This window comes from Hyperolius riggenbachi, chromosome 4, assembly GCF_040937935.1.
Source record: "Hyperolius riggenbachi isolate aHypRig1 chromosome 4, aHypRig1.pri, whole genome shotgun sequence".
Classification (NCBI taxonomy): Eukaryota; Metazoa; Chordata; class Amphibia; order Anura; family Hyperoliidae; genus Hyperolius; species Hyperolius riggenbachi.
Genome location: NC_090649.1, coordinates 255,168,514 through 255,191,611, shown reverse-complemented (window position 1 = coordinate 255,191,611; position 23,098 = coordinate 255,168,514). Strand labels below are relative to the sequence as shown.

Genomic DNA, 23,098 nt, shown 5'->3' with positions numbered 1-23,098 from the left:
ATTGGGTTTGTTTCCTAACTGGAAATTTTTTAATTTTCTTTAAAGAACCTCCATTTTGACAGTTGTTTTTATTGCTGTTGTGGGCATGTGTTTTTGGTGCAGTGTGTTGATGATTGTTTGCATTTAACCACTTAAGGACCAGGGGGTTTTTCAGTGATCGGTGCTGCGTGGGCTCTGCCCGCAGCACCGATCAGGAGTGCAGCAGGGCGATCAGACTCCCCCCCCCCCCCCCCCCCTTTTTTCCCCACTAGGGGGATGTCCTGCTGGGGGGGGTCTGATCGCCGCCGGCTGCATTTGCTTAGCGTGGGGGGCTCTTCAAAGCCCCCCTCCGCAGCGTTCTCCGCCCTCTCGCCCGTTCCCTCCCTCTCCCTTCCCCTCTGAGCGGCTCAGGACGGATATCCGTCCTGCGCCTGATAGGATAGGCTTCTGCCTATTAGATGCCAGGGATCCCCAGCCAATCAGAGGCCGGGGATCGCCGATCTCCGTCACGGCGCTGCTGCGCAGCAGCGCTGTATTGATGTAAACAGCGGGGATTTCTTCCCCGCGTGTTTACATTATGCGTGCGAGTCGCGATCGGCGGCTCGCACACTGTTCACGGAGGCAGCCTCCGTCAACTGGCATGGAAAGTTTCCATGCTATACCACTAACGACCCGCCGACGCCTATCGGCGTTAGGCGGTCGTTAAGTGGTTAAATTGAGCATATCCATCCGCACCTGCTTTTCTCCTAGGCTTTATCACGTGTGGCCAGCAGTAGTTGACTGTGTAATGTCCGCTCCAATGGTCCCCTGTGGTCCGGCTGGAGCCCGGGGAAGATGCGCTATACCATAGGCTATATGGGGGAACACATCCGTGTGCCCCGGGATTATCATGGAATGCACAGAAGTGCAGTCCGCTTACTGCAACGGATGCAGCATGACTAGTGTGAATTGCTCCTATTTATAAAATAGGAGCTGTTCACTCGATGAGCAGAGAACAGACAAAAAAATGTCCATTCTCACCTCAAGTGGTAACATAGCCTTATTTCAGTCCCAGCAGGATAAATATAGCTACCTTTGTTTGTGTTTATTTTTCTGAACGGATTCCCATCTACAGCCTACAATTCATAGAAAATACTTTCCTTCAGTAACTAAGTCGATCTTAGGTCTTCATGTCTGACTTGACTTGTCCCAGGCTACGTGTTTTTCAGACTATTTACACATTTTTGTATTTGTCGTGTCCTAGCTACAAACCCGTGGATCATAAACTGATATGGCTGCCTCTGCGGGAAGATTTTGAAGATCTTTTTACTCAGACATTTTCTAGGAAGCAGAACAAAACATTTCTGGGCCACATACAAACCTGCTATAGACAAAAGCGATGGGAAGACCTACTTAAATTGATGCAGCATGTTGTGAAAAATGCGTTAACTAAAGTTGAGGCTGGAGAATCAGGTAAGTTAGATGCAGATTACATTTATTGTAGCATTTCCTGTGTGTGTATGGAGGCTCAGTCCTACAGGGGTATGAATATGAATTATTCCAGTGTTCTCCTCAGGCTCTTTTAGCCGGGTGCTCCACCCGGCTAGTTTTGGTGAGCACTCGGCTGTCATCGGCTTACCACCTTCTATGCTGTAAGCATAATTACACACACAAGCACTGGCCCTGCATTCTCTCATCTCTCCCCACCCGGCTACTTTTTCATGCCACCCGGCTACTATTTCATGCTACTCGGCTGGAAAAAAATTCTGGGGAGAACACTGTATTCATACATTTTTTTTTTCCCTGCCAAAAATAGGGTTTGCAAAACCTTTGTGGCATGCTCTGCCCAGAACAAGCTCAAATAAGTTAGCATTAAGTTATCATTATGAAATCTACAGGGTTTCAACAACTTCTGTAGTTCAATCACCTAGGATGATAAGGTCTACAGAGGAGATTTCAGAGTCTACTAATAGAAAGTTTTGTTACTATTTCAAGATAGAGCCACATTAACTATTATATTGTTTAGAGCTTAATAACCAAGTGTCAGAGAGGTTGATAGGAGAAAGAAATTACAATTTAGAGAAGAAAGACGTGAGTTTAACCACTTCCCGACCGCCTAACGCACAGAGGCGGCCGGGAAGTGGAGCCCTTAAGGACCGGCTCACCCACAGAGGCGGCGGTCCATTTAAGGGCATGGGCGGAGTGATCGCGTCATCCGTGACGCGATCCTCCGCCGGCGCCTGTCACCGCTCGCCCGCCGCAACATCCCGCCGGCTATACGGAAGCGCCGGCGGGATGTTAACCCCGCGATCGCCGCATACAAAGTGTATAATACACTTTGTAATGTTTACAAAGTGTATTATACAGGCTGCCTCCTGCCCTGGTGGTCCCAGTGTCAAAGGGACCACCAGGGCAGGCTGCAGCCACCCTAGTCTGCACCCAAGCACACTTTCTCCCCCCCCCCCCTGCCCCAGATCGCCCACAGCACCCCTCAGACCCCCCCCTCAGACCCCTGTTTGCACCCAATCACCCCCCTAATCACCCATCAATCACTCCCTGTCACTATCTGTCAACGCTATTTTTTTTTTATCTCCCCCCCTGCCCACTGCCCCCTCCTGATCACCCCCCCCACCCCTCAGATTCTCCCCAGACCCCCCCCCCCCTGTGTACTGTATGCATCTATCCCCCCTGATCACCTGTCAATCACCCATCAATCACCCCCTGTCACTGCCACCCATCAATTAGCCCCTAACCTGCCCCTTGCGGGCAATCTGATCACCCACCCACACCAATAGATCGCCCGCAGATCCGACATCAGATCACCACCCAAACGCAGTGTTTACACCTATTCTCTCCTCTAAACACCCACTAATTACCCATCAATCACCCCCTAGCACCACCTGTCACTGTTACCCATCAGATCATACCCTAATCTGGCCCTTGCGGGCACCTAATCACCCGCCTACACGCTCAGATTGCCCTCAGACCCCCCCCCCCCCTTATCAATTCGCCAGTGCAATATTTACATCTGTTCTTCCCTGTAATAACCCACTGATCACCTGTCAATCACCCATCAATCACCCCCTGTCACTGCCACCCATCAATCAGCACCTAACCTGCCCCTTGCGGGCAATCTGATCACCCACCCACACCAATAGATCGCCCGCAGATCCGACATCAGATCACCACCCAAGCGCAGTGTTTACATCTATTGTCTCCTCTAAACACCCACTAATTACCCACTAATTACCCACTAATTACCCATCAATCACCCCCTATCACCACCTGTCACTGTTACCCATCAGATCAGACCCTAATCTGCCCCTTGCGGGCACCCAATCACCCGCCTACACGCTCAGATTGCCCTCAGACCCCCCCTTATCAATTCGCCAGTGCATTAGTTACATCTGTTCTTCCCTGTAATAACCCTCTGATCACCTGTCAATCACCCATCAATCACCCCCTGTCACTGCCACCCAATCATCCCCTGGCACTGCCACCCATCAATCACCCCCTGTCACTGCCACTCATCAATCAGCCCCTTACCTGCCCCTTGCGGGCAATCTGATCACCCACCCACACCAATAGTTCGCCCGCAGATCCGACGTCAGATCACCTCCCAAGGGCAGTGTTTATATCTGTTCTCTACCCTAAACACCCACTAATTACCCATCAATCACCCCCTGTCACTGCTACCTATCAGATTAGACCCCTATCTGCCCCTAGGGCACTCAATCATCTGCCCACACCCTCAGAATGCCCTCAGGCCCCAGCCCTGATCACCTCGCCAGTGCATTGCTTGCATCTATTCCCCCCCTCTAATCACACCTTGAGACACCCATCAATCACCTCCTGTCACCCCCTAGCACACCTACCCATCAGATCACCTCCTGTCCCTAATTTGCCCCGTGTGGGCTCCTGATCACTCGGCCAAACCCTCAGATCCCCCTCAGACCCCCTTCCGATCACCTCCCTAGTGCATTTATTGCATCTATTTTTCCCTCTAACCACCCCCTGAGACACCCATCAATCACCTCCTGTCACCCCCCTAGCACTCCTATCCATCAGATCAGGCCCAATACAACCTGTCATCTAAAAGGCCACCCTGCATATGACCGGTTCCACAAAATTCGCCCCCTCATAGACCACCTGTCATCAAAATTTGCAGATGCTTATACCCCTGAACAGTCATTTTGAGACATTTGGTTTCCAGACTACTCACGGTTTTGGGCCCGTAAAATGCCAGGGCGGTATAGGAACCCCAGAAACGGACCCCATTTTAGAAAAAAGACACCCCAATGTATTCTGTTAGGTGTATGACGAGTTCATAGAAGATTTTATTTTTTGTCAAAAGTTAGCGGAAATTGATTTTTGTTTTTTTTTCACAAAGTGTCATTTTTCACTAACTTGTGACAAAAAATAAAATCTTCAATGTACTCGCCATACACCTAACGGAATACCTTGGGGTGTCTTCTTTCTAAAATGGGGTCACTTGTGGGGTTCCTATACTGCCCTGGCATTTTAGGGGCCCTAAACCGTGAGGAGTAGTCTAGAAAACAAATGCCTCAAAATGACCTGAGATTAGGACGTTGGGCCCCTTAGCGCACCTAGGCTGCAAAAAAGTGTCACACGTGGTATCGCCGTACTCAGGAGAAGTAGTATAATGTGTTTTGGGGTGTATTTTTACACATACCCATGCTGGGTGGGAGAAATCTCTCTGTAAATGGACAATTGTGTGTAAAAAAAAAATCAAACAATTGTCATTTACAGAGGTATTTCTCCCACCCAGCATGGGTATGTGTAAAAAATACACCCCAAAACACATTATACTACATCTCCCGAGTACGGCGATACAACATGATTGGCACTTTTTTGCAGCCTAACTGCGCTAAGGGGCCCAAAGTCCAATGAGTACCTTTAGGATTTCACAGGTCATTTTTGTTTCAAGACTACTCCTCACGGTTTAGGGCCCCTAAAATGCCAGGGCAGTATAGGAACCCCACAAATGACCCCATTCTAGAAAGAAGACACCCAAACGTATTCCGTTAGGAGTATGGTGAGTTCATAGAAGATTTTATTTTTTGTTACAAGTTAGCGGAAAATGACACTTTGTGAAAAAAAACAATTAAAATCAATTTCCGGTAACTTGTGACAAAAAAATAAAAACTTCTATGAACTCACCATACTCCTAACGAAATACCTTGGGGTGTCTTCTTTCTAAAATGGGGTAATTTGTGGGGTTCCTATACTGCCCTGGCATTTTAGGTGCCCTAAGCCGTGAGGAGTAGTCTTGAAACAAAAATGACCTGTGAAATCCTAAAGGTACTCATTGGACTTTGGGCCCCTTAGCGCAGTTAGGGTGCAAAAAAGTGCCACACGTGGTATCGCCGTACTCAGGAGAAGTAGTATAATGTGTTTTGGGGTGTATTTTTACACATACCCATGCTGGGTGGGAGAAATACCGCTGTAAATGGACAATTGTGTGTAAAAAAATCAAGATTGTCATTTACAGAGGTGTTTCTCCCACCCAGCATGGGTATGTGTAAAAATACACCCCAAAACACATTGTACTACTTCTCCCGAGTACGGCGATACCACATGTGTGGCACTTTTTTGCACCCTAACTGCGCTAAAGGGCCCAAAGTCCAATGAGTACCTTTAGGATTTCACAGGTCATTTTGAGAAATTTCGTTTCAAGACTACTCCTCACGGTTTAGGGCCCCTAAAATGCCAGGGCAGTATAGGAACCCCACACATGACCCCATTTTAGAAAGAAGACACCCCAAGGTATTCCGTTAGTAGTATGGCGAGTTCATAGAAGATTTTATGTTTTGTCACAAGTTAGCGGAAATTGATTTTAATTGTGTTTTTTCACAAAGTGTCATTTTCCGCTAACTTGTGACAAAAAATAAAATCTTCTATGAACTCACCATACTCCTAACGGAATACCTTGGGGTGTCTTCTTTCTAAAATGGGGTCATTTGTGGGGTTCCTATACTGTCCTGGCATTTTAGGGGCCCTAAACCGTGAGGAGTAGTCTTAAAACGAAATTTCTCAAAATGACCTGTGAAATCCTAAAGGTACTCATTGGACTTTGGGCCCTTTAGCGCAGTTAGGGTGCAAAAAAGTGCCACACATGTGGTATCGCCGTACTCAGGAGAAGTAGTATAATGTGTTTTGGGGTGTATTTTTACACATACCCATGCTGAGTGGGAGAAAGATCTCTGTAAATAGACAATTGTGTGTAAAAAAAAAATTAACAAATTGTCATTTACAGAGATATTTCTCCCACCCAGCATGGGTATGTGTAAAAATACACCCCAAAACACATTATACTACTTCTCCTGAGTACGGCGATACCACGTGTGACACTTTTTTGCAGCCTAGGTGCGCTAAGGGGTCCAAAGTCCAATAAGCACCTTTAGGCTTTACAGGGGTGCTTACAATTTAGCACCCCCCAAAATGTCAGGACAGTAAACACACCCCACAAATGACCCCATTTTGGAAAGTAGACCCTTCAAGGTATTCAGAGAGGGGCATGGTGAGTCCGTGGCAGATTTCAATTTTTTTTTGTCACAAAGTGTCATTTTCCGCTTACTTGTGACAAAAAATAATATCGTCTATGAACTCACTATGCCTCTCAGTGAATACTTTGGGATGTCTTCTTTCCAAAATTGGGTCATTTGGGGGGTATTTATACTATCCTGGAATTCTAGCCCCTCATGAAACATGACAGGGGGTCAGAAAAGTCATAGATGCTTGAAAATGGGAAAATTCACTTTTTGCACCATAGTTTGTAAACGCTATAACTTTTACCCAAACCAATAAATTATACACTGAATGGGTTTTTTTTTTATCAAAAACATGTTTGTCCACATTTTTCGCGCTGCATGTATACAGATATTTTACTTTATTTGAAAAATGTCAGCACAGAAAGTTAAAAAAATCATTTTTTTGCCAAAATTCATGTCTTTTTTGATGAATATAATAAAAAGTAAAAATCGCAGGAGCAATCAAATAGCACCAAAAGAAAGCTTTATTAGTGACAAGAAAAGGAACCAAAATTCATTTAGGTGGTAGGTTGTATGAGCGAGCAATAAACCGTGAAAGCTGCAGTGGTCTGAATGGAAAAAAAGTGGCCGGTCCTTAAGAGGTAGAAAGCCCTAGGTCCTAAAGTGGTTAAGCTCCTGTCCGTTTCGCAGGGCGAGCAACGTGATTAGGGGTTTTCCTCAGCACTAGGAGTACAAGTCCAAATCTTTTCAAATATTTGTTGTTTTTTTTTTTTTTTTTTGCAATATTTGCAATTTAGTAGTTTAGAACTCCATGTAGCATGCAACATTATCTATGCGTACATAAATCTTATGATGATATTTTAGTGAAAGCCTTAATAATTAATGGTCTGTCAAAGTAAATAAGATTAAAATTCTTTTAACTATGGTCTATCCGTTCTTTCAGAATACTTGTTAAAGGAAAAATGGGAAACAGTTTCTTTACGTCTAAATCAAGCCCAGCAACAAATGAGGATGACAGAAAATGCTGTGCTATTTGCATTTGTAGAGGTAGGTAACTTGGGAGCTTTCTATACTACAAACAGACTTTCACAGCCCTGTTACTTGCTTTGCTTTGTTAATTCACTCATAAAAAAACCTTTGCGCCAGCTGTATACATAGAGGGTAACTGTAACAAAAATAGGAATATGTGAAATCTTGTCTTGCTTAACTGATGGAGTGGAAGGAGATAACATAATTCCTGTACAGGCATTTTTTTAAACACCTATGATCATTTTACCAACCATCTGTTATCTGTGCTGACACCACGTGTGTCCTGCATAGGTAGACACTTGGGGTAGAAGCAGCCAGCTTTTGTTGTAATTTGTTTTTACTGATTGCTTTGTTGCTACTCTGAAAAGGAAGCCTTGTGTTCTACCCGCCTTCCCATTGCACAGTATATGCAGCTCAGCTGATTGTTTAAACATATTGTTTTACTGTTGTTTTGTACTTATGGAGTAAGAATGCAATAAAAAACTATACATTTCCTTTAGAGGAGTGCTGGTCCTGTTGTCACAATTTGAAATGTATTCTGTCCCCATAGGGCACTCTAGCTCAGGCTGTAAAGAAAGGAGAATGGATTTTGCTGGATGAAATTAATTTAGCTGCTGCTGAAACTCTAGAGTGCTTGTGTGGCTTATTAGAAGGGTCATCCGGATCGCTGATACTGCTGGACAGAGGAGATACTGGTAATTTTTGCTTTATGACTATTCTGACCATTCTCTGAACTGTGCCTAAAAAAATTCCCTGGCCAGCATGCTTCTTTTGAGGACCTGGAACACATACTTAGAAAAACCAAGGGACCACATTTAACAAAACTGTAATTATTTGTAAGATATATCATTTGTATGTGCAAGTACAGGTGATTGAATGTATCTACACACACATTAGTATGGTTGCATGTCTTCAATAATGCACACAATAGCATTACTACAGAGCTGTATTTTATACTTATTACTATTTTAACATGTCAATAACAACCTTATTTACGTTCTAACTTGCCGGCCTATTCTTGTTACATTGTCATTTTCCTTTGTAGCATGGGTTATTGGGGGAGGGGGGGGGGGTGTGTGTGAGGGTGGTGGTACTTGACCTGTTGCAATCGTCATAGTTAATGCCTGGAAAAAGTCTTTGTGATTAACCAGCATCCGTGTTTATATATGCTGTTCAGACAATCTAAAAAAGGCTGCTGAGCCTTTTTTTAGTTCTTACCTGAGCACCTCTCTCTGGGAGAACATCAAATCCTGGAGTGGATTTGCTTTCTCGTCTTGGGAAGTACACAAAGTCCCAGGGTGGATTTGAAAATGGCTGTGCAACGGAGAGCTCCATCACCTCCCCCCCCCCCCCGCCCCCCCCTCCACTTCCATGCACCACACACATTCACACGCACATGATTGCAAATACTCTGCGACGCAATAGTGATTTACACTAGAAAAGGAACAGCATTTCCTTCCTGATTTTCTTTTGATCCATTGCCTTAACCCAGTTGCAAAGGCAGAAAAAATCCACCACTGCAAAAAGGGGAAAAGATCAGTTATTCAGTGTGCTTTTGCATTTGGCAAAACACATACTCGATTTTTTTTAATTTTTTTTTTTGAAGTGTACATTTTACACAGCATCCCAAGCGCTATTGAAATGGGGTTGTTTATGCTTATGTAAAAATAGCCAAGAGCTTCTTGGGCTTTTTACCCCCCAAGCTTATGATTGACATGAGAATGATAACTCACATGCTGTCCATAAAGATCATATGCAACTAATCAAGTTTTAAATATTTGCCCAAACATTACTTCTGCATCTATCCACTTTCTGCTTAGATCCCCTCATGCGTCACCCAGACTTTCGATTGTTTGCCTGTATGAATCCTGCTACTGATGTGGGAAAGCGAAACTTGCCACCTGGAATAAGAAATAGGTACATATTTATTGATGTTATTTGATTTCTTAAGTCATGTTATGAGTGATTTGTTAAATTTAAAAAACAACATTGCATTCAATCTTATTTAATTTTCAGGTACTAGGAATACAGTTATGTTTTTTTGAACCATTGTAATATTGTTTTGTACATCAACACTGCAAAGCACAGTTCTGCCTTAAAACAGAAAGTAGTTGCATGTCATCACTTCCAGTATTTGTCCACAAAGAAAGACCATAATGCATCAGTTGAGGACAATAATTTGAGACATACATTTTTGCCCTTGAACTAACAAAGGCTACAGTCTGTAAGACAAAATAACCCTCTGGGGGAAACTTACCTTGGGAGGGGAAAGCCTCAGGATCCTAATGAGGCTTCCCCATCCTCCAAAGCCTTGGCAATCCAGCGCTGGAAGCCCCCGAACGTCAGCGAGGTAAATATTTACCTATCACAATCCAGCCCAGGCGCAATAGCGGCTCTTCACTTGGGCACAGGCGGAAATAGCCGAGTTTGATCGGGTCTGCTCTACAACGTAGGTGCAGAATTGTCTCAGCCATGGGAAAAAAATAGGGGTGCACGTGGCCGAGCCGTGCATCTGCAGAAGCCCACGACTGACCGGATTACCGGGAGGCATAGCGGCAGAACAGAGTGACCGAAAAAGACAGCGAGGGAGGCCACAGTCCTCATGGGGCTGGTGGAAGCGCCAGGTAGGTATAAATAAGCCACAGTGTACCATCTTGGGGACACTTAAAGTATGTGGGAGGTTAACAGAGGCCATTTTACAAGTGTTCAAATTCTCCCTTATTTAGTGAATATATTTTGACCATTGAATGCATTGTACAAAAATAATGTATCCATCAACAGACTATGAGAAATGTTTTTTCCCCTCTTTTCTAATTAAAGGCAATAATCCATTTTGCAGCTAGAATTGTGTAATTATACTACTTAGAAAATCATTTCAGAATTAAGAAACCACAAATGGACATGCAGATTATTAAAATGAATATCTAGATAAAATATCTTTTTAATTCGTGTTTTGATTTTTCACTAGAATTCAATTGCTTTTGGATACTTCCAAAGTAAATGTGACAGGGTAGCTATTTGACCACCACCTTTGAAACAATTTGAGGCTTTAAGGGGTTTTTTTTGTTCACTCTATAGGGGCATATATTTTATTTTAGGTTTTAGGGCTGGTACACACCTGTCACTTTTTCACAGTTGGCATCAGTGTTATGTGTTTCTATGGATGTATTCCCACATTAATCTGTACATTTCTGGTCCAGTCCGATCAGTTTTGTATCCGTTTTTTTATGGGTGTGTTCACACACAAAAGGTGTACATTTCCGTTCCAGTTAGGTAAAACTGACAGGACTGGACCGGAAATGTACAGATTTATGTGTGAACCAAGCTTAAAAGCGGTCTATTAAAGCATAGCACTTTTTTGGGTCCCTGCAGGGTCCCTATTTTCACAAAGCATAAATGCTAGATTACAGATTTGGGTAATTTTAAAGTGGATCTACCAGGTCTGATTCCTGTGAGAGAATTTTTTTCAACTACCAGTTTTCAGTAAAGTGTATCTGAAGTGACTTACAGGGTAATGCCAGTTTTCCTTTTTTTTTTTTTTTTTTTTTCCCCCACGGTAAGGTTTTATAATTCAGGCTGTAAAGCATTGTTTCTCTGTAGGTTTTATGCTCAGTTTTAAAGAGCTGTCAGCCATCGTATCTCAGAAAAAAAACACACAAATAAGTAGATAAATACTTTTTCTACAGTAAAAAAAAAAAGAGAGAGAAAATCCTTCTTAGCATTTCACATTTTAAGTGTGGCTATTTTATAGCCAGTCCTGATGTCATTTCCTGCCCTACTCTCCTCTGCCTGTTTTGCTCGCCCATCACTATAGAAAGTGCATTGTCCCAGCATGAGAAATACTGGCCAATCAGAGAGGAAAAGAGGTGTGGAAGGGGAAACCGGGAGGGAAAGCGGCTTCAGCCAGTCAGGGCTCATTTCCACTATTGCAGTGCGGAATCGCCTGGATTCCACCGCTGATGAAATCGCATGCGGATGCGATTCCCCATGCGTTTTTTGCCGCAAATTTGCATACGTGAGGGTATATGCGATTTTAACTGTCACTGCCTGTGTGAATTTACGTTGGTACCTATGCGAATTCGCGGCAAAAAACGCATGGGGAAATCGCATGCGATTTCCCTATTAAAGGGAACCAGAGATTAACGATTCACACAAAATAAACATATCAGTTGATAGCTTGTAAAGAATAAATGCTCTACCCGATAATTTTGCCACTCTGGTGTGCCTTTTTGAGTGCTTTTTATCCATTATTGCTCCAGGAAATATCCAATATGGCCGCCGGCTCATATTCCTTCTGTTCCAGGTTATGAGGTGTTCTGGATGTGCTGTCTAAGCTATATGAGACTATAGACAAGCAGGGCTGCTGTAGGCTGTCATCTGTGTGCTTTCAACTTCATATTCTGGAATACTGTGTGGCTGCCTGTAGGAAGTGTCTCTCATAGTAATGAAACTGCATACAGTAGATAATAATGACAGGCTGCACAGACAGAGCACACAGATCACACAGCCACACTGCTAGACAGAGATTTTTCCTGCAGCAGCTCCCATGTCATCACAGCTCTCAGTATGTAAAGCATGAAATTTGAGCCAGGAGGGGGGAGGCTTGGGCTTGAAAAGACTCCACAGAAAAGTGACTCAGCTATGATTCCAGGTCAAACCTCGACTGGATTCTTATCACAGTTGCTAATAGACTAATTAAGCAGATAACAATGAAACTAAAAGCAGGGTAGCTGTTTACTGTCATGTTCCCACTGATAAATGTAATAAAATACATGAGGGTGCTTCGTCTCTGGTTCTCTTTAAATACATTGCATGCGATTCGCATGCATTCCACTCGCAGGCAAATTCTGCGGCTCTTTTGTGTGTTTTGTCACCGCTGAAAAAAACGAGCCCTCAGGCTGCATTAGTTAAGTCTGAGGGGAAAGTAGAGAAGCAAAAAAGGACAACCCAACATACCCTGCAACTTCCTTTTTTGTGTACCAAATTTTGTGTGTACCAAATAAGAGTCAGGTAAACTAGGGAATGATGATTTATCAAGAAGAAAAGTAATAGTGATAACGTTTGGATTGCCTGGTTAGCACCCTTATTGCTTGTTTACCAGATAAAAATAAGGAATTAATTTTTGATTTTATGCCCAACAGTTACACTTTAACAAATAAGAGGTTATAAAATTTGTGGTTGAGTATTTGAATGCTGCGGACAGCGAGGAAAACATATGACGTTCAACAGGTCGTCATCATTCTTTACATGAGCTAAAAAAAATAAGCAAAAAATTAAAGTTAAGTTTCAGATTTTAAATCCGGATTAGATAAATAATAATCCTGTTTAGGATTAGGTCTGTAAATACAGCTATTTAACTTGTTTATTTTCCCTTCAAGTCCTTTTTAAATATAGAGATGAAAGCCCAAAATGTGTTTAATTTTTCTACTGACAGACCCATTTTGATCTGAAGAAATTCTGAAATTCAAATGGGTATCTTAAAGAATAAAATGTTTTTTTTTTTTTTTTGTTTTCTTTTTTAACCTGCTGAGCGGTCTGGACGAGCTCAGCTCGTCCAACACCGCCAGAGGCTGCCGCTCAGGCCCTGCTGGGCCGATTTTTGTCAAATAAAAAGCAGCACACGCAGCCGGCACTTTGCCAGCCGCGTGTGCTGCCTGATCGCCGCCGCTCTGCGGCGATTCGCCGCGAGCAGCGGCGAAAGAGGGCCCCCCTAGCCGCCTGAGCCCTGCGCAGCCGGAACAAAAAGTTCCGGCCAGCGCTAAGGGCTGGATCGGAGGCGGCTGACGTCAGGACGTCGGCTGACGTCGATGACGTCACTCCGCTCGTCGCTATGGCGACGATATAAGCAAAACAAGGAAGGCCGCTCATTGCGGCCTTCCTTGTTTATTCTGGGCGCCGGAGGCGATCGGAAGATCGCCTCCGGAGCGCCCTCTAGTGGGCTTTCATGCAGCCAACTTTCAGTTGGCTGCATGAAATAGTTTTTTTTTTTATTTAAAAAAAACCCTCCCGCAGCCACCCTGGCGATTTAATCAGAACGCCAGGGTGGTTTTAATCACTAAAGGCAAAATGTGCTTTAGTTGGTAATGGATTAACTGTTTTTATGGCAGACTTCCAGAACATTTCCACTTTATATCCTGTACAGTAATAAAATCTTGCTGCCATTATTCTTTAAATGTATGTAATTTGGCGATAAACACTCTGAGTAGGGAGTTAAAATGCAGAATTATTCTGCAACACACACTGTAAACTAGCCTATAATAATGTGTTTACCTGTGTTTTATTTTGGTTCTGCTTAAGTCTTTGTTACATCAAGATTATTTTTGCTGTACGTTCGTATTCCAGGTTTACTGAACTCTACGTGGAAGAACTAGAAAATGAGAATGATTTACAAATACTTATTGCAGATTATTTGAAGGGGCTGAATGTGAATAAAATGGTTATCCAAGGAATTATCAGGTAATTAAAGATATGGTTACTTGCTCGGAACATTTCACAACCTTTGTATTTTTTTCAAGCGGACCTAATTTTCTGACATAAGCTTGCAATGAAAAATAAAACTGCCTCCCTTCTCCTTGATATGTCCTTAACCTACCAGCCTTTGAACAATAGTAATGTTTATGTGTAAAAAATAATGTAAAATCCAGTTTAACCTATTAAGATTTTGGATGTGAATTTCACGTCCTGATTAGCCCTCCTATGTAATACAGGATGTGAAATTCACGAGACCCAACGCTGTACAGATACAGTGCTGAGCTGTTGCCTAGCAATGTATCTGTACAGCACCGGAGTTCCCAAACTGTGCACCATAGGGATCAGATAAGATTAAATTGCTGCAAATGCACAGGCTGGCGATAATGGAACATCTTACCTCAGGAAGTAGTTATGGCAGACTCTATATCTGTATTTAAAGTGGGCTTGGATGCTTTCCTTGCATTGAAGGGCATCCACTGCTATAATTTTTAGGTAATTCCCAGAAGAGTTGATCCAGGGATTTATCTGACTGCCACCTAGAGTCGGGAAGGAATTTTTCCCTTTTAGGGCTAATTGGCCCAGGCCTTGTAAGGTTTTTTGCCTTTCCGATGGATCAACTGGGATATGTGCAGGTTCAGGATGGTGTTTTATTTATTTATTTTTATTTATTTACTGTATATTCTGGCGTTTAAGACTACTTTTTAACCCAGGAAAATCTTCTCGAAAGTCAGGGGTCGTCTTATACGGCAGGTGTTGTCTTATAGGGCAGGTGCTGAAACTTCCAAGCCGGACTGGAGAATCTGTGGTTGCCGCATACGGTAAGGGAGCTCAAAAATGTCCGCAACCGCATCTCCCCCCCCATATGCGGTGACCCTAGAAAAGCAGTTAGGGCAGTGCTTTACAAGTATGGTAGAAGAAAATCCACTCACCAGTAACTTCCAAGCCGGGCTGGAGAATCTGTGGTTGCCGCATACAGTAGGGGAGCTCAAAAATGTCTGCAACCGTATCCCCCCCCATATGCGGTGACCCTAGAAAAGCAGTAAGGGCAGTGCTGTACAAGTATGGTAGAAGAAAATCCACTCACCAGTATCCCTTCAAAGAAGTGACTTAACTTGGTCCCAATGACGAGGTGAGGGAGCACCTCACTGGGAAGGCTTTGTATACAACAACCAGCCAATTGCTGGTAAGGTACATAACTTCCCGTGATTGGTTGGTTGTTGTATACTGGGTACCACATACAGTACAGCACCGGTATCTGTACCTGTTTATACAGTATAACACCAGCACATACAGTACAGTATACAAATGTCCAACAGTCAAGAGGGGTAGTCTTATATGGCAAGTATATCCCAAAATGTATATTTAAACTGGAAAAGTTGGGGGTCGTCTTACACGCCGGAATATACAGTATTATTTTATTTATTTTCTGGTTGGACTTGATGGACGAATGTCTTTTTTCAACCAAACTTACTATGTAACTATGGTACACCATATTCCCTACTAGCGATGAAATATGTCATATAGGTTATCATTTTAACCGGAATACGATAAATTATATATTTTGAGGTGTTTTATAACTGTGGCACTGTGGAAAGTTACAAAGGGTGTAAAATTAAAAAAATGTCTTCTGCATTCACACCTAATTTTCTTCCTATAAAAGTCTATAAAATGAAATCATTCTTGGAATCAGATATGCGAAGTAAGCCTAGATTGATCTAAAAAAAAACCCCCTCCAATATGTATATCGCTTTGATGGCGTAAGTAATAAAAGTTATTGCTATGTCATTGCGACACAGCTGATTTGCCAAAATTGTGAGGCATCTCAAGGGGTAAAAGCCACAGAGTGCAAACTGGTTAATTGATTACCACTACACAGCCATTTTTGTGTAATGTATAGCTATCTGTCAATTTTCCTTGTACACAGAAATCTTTCCTCCTTTTCTGAGGTCAGAGGTTAAACAAAGATCTCTTCCAGCCTTCGTTCTGAGAACTTATAATAGTGTAGCTAATATGCTGGATCCATAGGCAATTATCTGTCTTAGTCCCACATTGAAACCCAAATAAACACAAAACTGGGCAAGCAAATTCTGAGTTGTATTTATCTTTAGTAAGACAAGGAAATTGATATGTTTTTCTTGATCTAATTGACCTAGTTCGGTGATTACATACATGGAAGTGGATATCTTGAGCATCTCTAGGTGGATATGATTTATGCCCTCAATGATGCTGCTTTTTCACTCGCGCGGTCACATATGTTGAACCGCAATTTCCTGAATCTGAAGGAGTGCCTGATATGAAGTCATGTGTGTTAGGCTGCATATTGTACTATCATACTGATGTGACATATGGATGTTTTACATCTATGTTGACATACAGGTCTATTTAAGAGGATTTTATAATAAAGTTTTTAGTTTTACAAATTGTTACTTTACTTGGGCCATCTAAACCATTAAGTTTTTTTTGTTTTGACTGTTTGTATCTAGGGGACCACCTGTATATACAAACAGGTTATTTTCCGGGTGTTTGTAAGTTGAATCATGCATTATATTATTATTATTATTTATTGTATTTATAAAGTGCCAACATATTATGCAGCGCTGCACAATAGATAAATGGGTTAACCTACAAGGTAGAACATACGGAAACTCACAACAAAACAAGATCATGCAAATAATTTGATAACAATACAGTGTCATAGGTCAAAATAGAGACTGTTCTAGTCCACAAGAGGGGTGATTCTCCGTAAGATTGCATAATCAAGCTGGAAACACTAGGGAGGAGGGCCCTGCCAGAGGCTTACAATCTAAAGGGTGGGGGTGGAGACAATAGGTGCATCTTTTGAGAGGGTGTCTAACAGAACATATTATGGTGCTGGTGTACGGGGGTATGCGAGCATGAAGAGGTGAGTCTTGAGAGCTTGTTTGAAGGTATTAAAGGTGGGGGCGAGTCTGACGGCTGGTGGGAGCGAGTTCCAGAGAGTAGGGGCAGCCCTGGTGAAGTCCTGCTATCGTGCATGTGACTGAGTTATGCGTGGTGCGACTAGGCGCAGGTCATTGGAGGATCGGAGGGGGCGGGCTGGTATGTGCCTGTGGACCAGATCAGAGATGTAGGTCGGGCAGGTCTTGTGCACTAATTTGTAGGCCAATCATAGGATTTTGAAATTAATCCTAAAGCTGATGGGGAGCCAGTGTAGGGCTTTACAGAGCGGAGTTGTGGAGGCGCTGTGGTGAGAAGAATGTATCAGTCTGGCTGCCGCATTCATTACCAATTGAAGTGGGGCAGTATGGTTAGAAGGGAGGCCAGACAAAAGAGAATGGCAGTAGTCTAGGCGGGAGATGACAAGGGCGTGGATAAGGAGTTTAGTGGTATCAGGGGGCAGGTAGGAGCGGATCTTAGAGATGTTGCGGAGGTGGAAGTTGCAGGATCTGGCAATACCTTGGATGTGGGGTTTAAAGAAAAGTTCAGAGTCTAGAGTAACGCCTAGACAGCGGGCTTGGGAGGTAGGGCGGATGGTAGTATTTTCGATAGTGACGTGCAGATCAGGGAGGGGTGCAGCTTTGCGGGGTGGGAATATTAGAAGCTCAGTCTTGTCCAAATTAAGCTTCAGGTACCTGGCAGCCATCCAGGAGGAAATGGATGTGAGGCAGGCAGAGACTTTTTCCATGGTAGAGAAGGAGAGATCTGGGGTGTGGAGATATATCTGGGTGTCATCGGAAACCAGATTGCAGAGGATCGAGAAGGGAGTTGGAATTAAAGAAGTTGGTGGGCCAGGCGTTCAAGAATTTTCGAGGCAAAAAGAAGGAGAGAGATTGGGTGGTAGTTGGATGGCAGAGCTGGGTCAAGTGAAGATTTCTTTAGCAGGGGAAGCACAGTGGCCTGTTTGAATATGAAGGGGAAGATGCCGGTGGAGAAGGAGAGGTTGAACAGGTGGGTGAGGACAGGGGCCAGAACAGAAAAATGTGGGCACAGAGAATCAGATGGGACTGGATCTAGGGGGCAGGAAGTGGCAGGTGACGTTTCCAGCAGCTGGTTGACTTCCTCCACCGTGACAGGATTGAAGGTGGTAAGGGAGGAGAAAGAGGCAGGAGTCGGATGTGGTGGGGAGGCGGGGGCGATGGAGTGAAGGAGAGAAATACCCCTCCGGATGGTTGTAATTTTGTTTATGAAGTAGTTTAATAGGTCAGTGGCTGAGAGGGTGGAGGTTGGGGGAGGAGATGTGGGGTTGAGTAGGGCATTGAAGGTGGCAAAAAGACGACGTGGGTTGGATGCATGGGTAGCGATCAAGTGAGTGAAGTATATCTGTTTGCTATCAGCGAGGGCAGTATGGTACGTCTGCAACTTGGTCTTGTATCCCTGGAAATCATTGTTGTGGCAGGATTTCCTCCATTTGCGTTCTGCAGCTCATGTCTCATTTTGTAGTTTTTTTTGTGAGGGCAGTGTGCCAAGGTTGGGGGTTGGGGCGACTGTTGGTACGAAAGGTCAGGGGGGCAGCATGATCTAAGGCTGCGGAGAGGTTACTGTTGTATTGAGCTGCCGCTTCGTTGGGGCAGGTTAGGCTGGGGAGGAGGAGAGGAGTGGCTAGTAAATTGGTGTCCAGGTTGCGCAGATCTCTCTGCCAACGTCCAGTTTGGAGAGGGGGACAGGGGTTGCTGGATGAAGTGAGGGTGAAGGTGATGAGGTGGTGGTCGGAGATGGGGAATGGTGCAGTGTCCAGGTTTGTAAGTGTGATGGCTTTGGAGAAAATTAGGTCCAGAGTATTACCAGCGCTGTGGGTGGGGGCGTTAGTGTGCTGAGTGAGGCCAAGGGAGTTGGTGAGCGAGAGAAGCTGAGTGGCAGCAGAGGTGGTAGGCTCATCAATTGGAAGTCTCCGAGGATTATTGTTGGGAGGTCGGAGGACAGGATGTGTGGGAGCCAGGAGGCAAGGTTTTCTAGGAAGTGTGATATTGTACTGGGGGAGGGGGGGGGCGGTACAGGACTGCAATAATGACTGGGAGGGGATGGTAGAGGCTTATAACATGGACCTCAAAGGAGGTAAAGTAAAGAGAAGGGGGAGGGGTAAGGACACGGAAAGTGCCGGACGGGGAGAGGAGTAGGCCCACCCCTCCCCCAGGCCTGTTATCTGGTCTTGGGGTATGGCTGAGGTGTAGACCCCCGTAGGATAGGGCTGCAGCTGCAGGCAGGTCAGAGGGGGTGAGCCAAGTCTCAGTAAGGGCAAGAAAGGTGAGGGTTTTTGAGATAAAGAGGACATGGATAGTTGTAAGCTTGTTGCGGATAGATCTGGCATTCCAGAAAGCGCCGGATAGAGGAAAAGATTGTCTGAGTATGGGGCGGATGGGAATGAGATTGGGGCGAGAAGGTTTGTGGGTATGGGGAGGGTGGGAGGTGCGGCGGGGAGAGGGGCTTGGTGGGTGCATTTGGTTGTGGTGGGCGAGGGGGGGGGGGGGGGTGGGAGTATGAGTAGAGGAATGGGGAGGCTGGGAGACGGGAGTGGGCCTGGGGTTAAGATGTGTGGCGAGGTGGACAAGGGACCAGGGGGAGGAGCAGATGGAGCCAGAGCATGAGGCACCAATAGGGCGGGTGACGAAGGGAAAGAGGAGGTATGAGGGGGGTACGCATAACGATGTATTGGAGATGCATACTGTTGCACTGGGAGTGGTGGTGAAATAGTTAGGGAAAATGGTGTAGCAGAGGTTGGAGAATATGGAAAACTGTATACTCACCTTCGGTAGTTTTCCTTTCCTGGTGTTTCCCATGTCAGCATACGTATGGGCAAAGCCCCACCTCCTTTGCCCTAGTAGGACGTCCTTAGATATTAAATAGCCTAGACTAGCCCCATGCCATCATTCTAAGTAACCAGAACGAGCCGACAGCATAGGGCGGGCCCGTATGCTGACATGGGAAACACCAGGAAAGGAAAACTACCGAAGGTGAGTATACAGTTTTCCATATTCCCTGGTGTTTACCATGTCAGCATACGTATGGGCAATAACTAGACAGACCATGGGTGGGTATGCTGCTAATCACCCAATTTAATTCACACAAAAACATAATACATCCTTAAATAGCATTACTGACAGCAGAGGAAATAATAGTTTTCCCAAAATTAACAGAAGAAAGGGCTGCAAAGTCAATACAATAATGCTTAAGAAAAGTATGGTTAGAGGCCCAATTGGCTGCCTTACACACAGTTAATAAAGAAACTTTACTGTAAGCTGCCCATGAGGAGGACACACTCCTTGTAGAGTGGGCAATAATGTCCTGTGGAGGCTCTAAGCCTTCAGACTTATATGCCTTTTGGATCGAGTTCACAACCCAACTTGCAATAGTTCTTGTAGTGGCCGCCTTTCCCTTCTTGTGACCAGAAGGGATTATAAAAAGGCGATCTGAGTCCCGGAAGTCTTTGGTAGCCTCCAAATATGCCCTGACTAGGGAAGGAATGTCCAAGGGATGCAAAGACTCCGGATTTTCCTGTAGTCTGAAGCTTGGAAGAGTCCATTCCTGATTTATGTGTCTAACTGAGGCTACTTTTGGAAGAAAAGATTGCACAGGATAAAGTACTAACCTGTCGTCATAGAACACTAAAAAGGGCTCCTTACATGACAGGGCTTGTAATTCAGACATCCTTCGTCCCGATGTAATTGCAATCAGAAATGCTGTCTTATATGTTAAATTTCTTAATGAAGCAGAATGATTTTGCCACTCTGAGGAAGATGTCATGACATCCAAAACTAATGGAAGGTCCCATTTGGGGAATCTTGGCTTAACTGGTGGCTTCAGCTTAATTGCTGCTTTAAAGAACTGTCTAATCAAGGGCTTCTCTGCCCACACAACTCCTGAGATTGAGGAAATTGCTGAAACTTGCCACTTTAACGTAGAATATGCCAGGGGCAATTCCAGTCCGTTCTGTAAGAAAGCCAACAGATTGCATACATTAAAGTCATTGACGTTAAAATTTCGTTGAATGGAAAATTCTGTAAATTTCCTCCATATTCTGTCATAGGAAGCTACTGTGGATGGTCTTTTGGCTTTTAACAATGTAGACACTACCTCAGGGGAACAACCTTCCGCTAACAGCCTAGCCCTCTCAAATTCCACCCCATTAGATGTAAAGACCGAGGGTTCTGATGGAACACCATTCCCTGCGATAGCAGGTTGGGCAGATCCGGAAGGGGAATGGGATCCTGGGTACTCATCTGCAGTAACAGCGGAAACCAGGGCCTTGCCGGCCACCAGGGTATCACTGCTAACACTGTCAATTTTAGGTGACTCAGCTTCTGAAGAAATTTGAAAATCAAAGGAGTTGGGGGAAAGGCGTACGCCCTCTTGAAACGCCACACTTGAGTTAAGGCATCCATGCCCAACGCCTTCCGGTCCAGACCCCTCGAGAAGTAAAGGGGTACCTTGTTGTTCTTTGCCGAGGCAAATAAGTCGATCTGAGGCATACCCCATGTCCGCACTAACTGCTGGAAAGCTCTCGGATGCAGGGACCACTCGTTGTTGTCTACCTGGTTCCTTGACAGGAAATCCGCCTGCAGATTCTGGGACCCCGGGAGATACACTGCTGATAGATCCAGAAAGTTGTTTTGAGCCAACTCCATAATCTGAGACATCTCCTTCATCAGAGACATACTGTGAGTTCCCCCTTGTCTTTTCAGGTACGATACAGCCGAGACATTGTCCACTTTCACTAATACTGGTTTCCCTTTTAGATAAGGTAAGAAATGTTCCAGCGCCAGATAAACTGCTCTCAACTCTAAGATGTTGGAAACTACCTTCATGCGTTGGCTCCAGACACCCTGGATATACATGTCGTGATAAACAGCACCCCAGCCTAACTGACTGGCATCTGTCGTCACTATGGCCCAATGCGGTTGTTGCAGAGGCCTGGATCGACCTAAATTGTCCCGATTCAACCACCATCTGAGAGATTTCTTCACCTTGCATGGAAGCCAAATTGCTTGACCCAGATCCACCTTGTTCCATTGCTTTAGGAAGTTGATCTGAAACTGGCGCAGATTCCAATGGGCCCAGCACACCATTGGTATCATAGAAGACATTATTCCGATCACTGACAGACATTTTCTGGCTGCAACATAGCGATGCTTGAGAAGCTCTATCAACAAAAACTTTAGGGAAACTATCTTCTCCTCTGGAAGAGAGATTGAATTCTGCACCGTGTCCAGAATTGCCCCTAAGAAGAGCATCCTCTGGGTGGGAACCAATTGGCTCTTTTTGGGATTCACTATCCACCCGAACTCCTGAAGAGTGTTGACTAACAATTTTTTTGGTGTTCCAATAGGACTGACCGTGAGGAGGCCAGGAGAATGATGTCGTCCAAATAGTGAAGGACGCGTATTTCCTGTAACCGAACGAACGAGATCACGGCTAGCAAAACCTTCGAAAAAGTGCGGGGCGATGTTGCAAGGCCAAAAGGAAGGCAAACGAACTGAAGGTGAAGATGACCGACCGCAAAACGAAGATACTTCTGCATCGAACGATGGACTGGCACATGGAAATACGCGTCCTTCAGATCTATTGAACACATCCAATCTCCTGGCTGGATAGACATAACGACTGAAGTGAGTGTCTCCATCTTGAACTTTGGCACCTGAACAAATTTGTTTAGTCGCTTTAAGTCTAACACTGGCCTGAGCTCTCCTGACTTCTTTTTTACCAGGAATATCTGAGAATAGAAGCCCAGACCTCTTTCCGAAGGGGGTACCTGACACACTGCCTCTTTCTTCAACAGGTCTGACACATAATCCACCAGAACTAGTTGTTTCTCCACCGAGCTTGGTATTCTCGTAGACTTGAATACCGGAAGAACAGGATACTTCATAAAGTCCCAACGATGGCCCTCTGAAATTGTGGCTACTATCCAACGGTTGCGAATGTTCCCCGTCCAGATATCCTTGAAATGGGTCAGCCTCGCTCCCACCGGTATACCTTGGACGGGCCTTACTTCAAAAGGACTTAGTCGAATCACCTGCCGGCTGAGCGCCCTTCTGCCTACCAGATCTTGAATTCTGCTGGGGATTTCGCCAATTTCTTCTAAACTCCTTTCCTGGACGGTAAGCCCTTGACTCCGTAAACTTGCCATAAGACTGCCTTCTCACCTGAGGGTACCT

The 23,098-nt window shown here is 44.6% G+C and overlaps 1 protein-coding gene across 1 annotated transcript in view; it reads left to right on the top strand.

Annotated features, from left to right (window-relative positions):
- MDN1 (midasin AAA ATPase 1) overlaps positions 1 to 23,098 on the top strand; it is a 317,199-nt gene that overhangs the window by 65,781 nt on the left and 228,320 nt on the right. Inside the window, exons 16-20 of the mRNA XM_068231147.1 lie at positions 1,223 to 1,431; positions 7,414 to 7,517; positions 8,050 to 8,194; positions 9,320 to 9,416; positions 13,842 to 13,955. Of these exons, the coding sequence (XP_068087248.1) occupies positions 1,223 to 1,431; positions 7,414 to 7,517; positions 8,050 to 8,194; positions 9,320 to 9,416; positions 13,842 to 13,955 (669 nt within the window). The remainder of the gene's footprint in view (positions 1 to 1,222; positions 1,432 to 7,413; positions 7,518 to 8,049; positions 8,195 to 9,319; positions 9,417 to 13,841; positions 13,956 to 23,098) is intronic.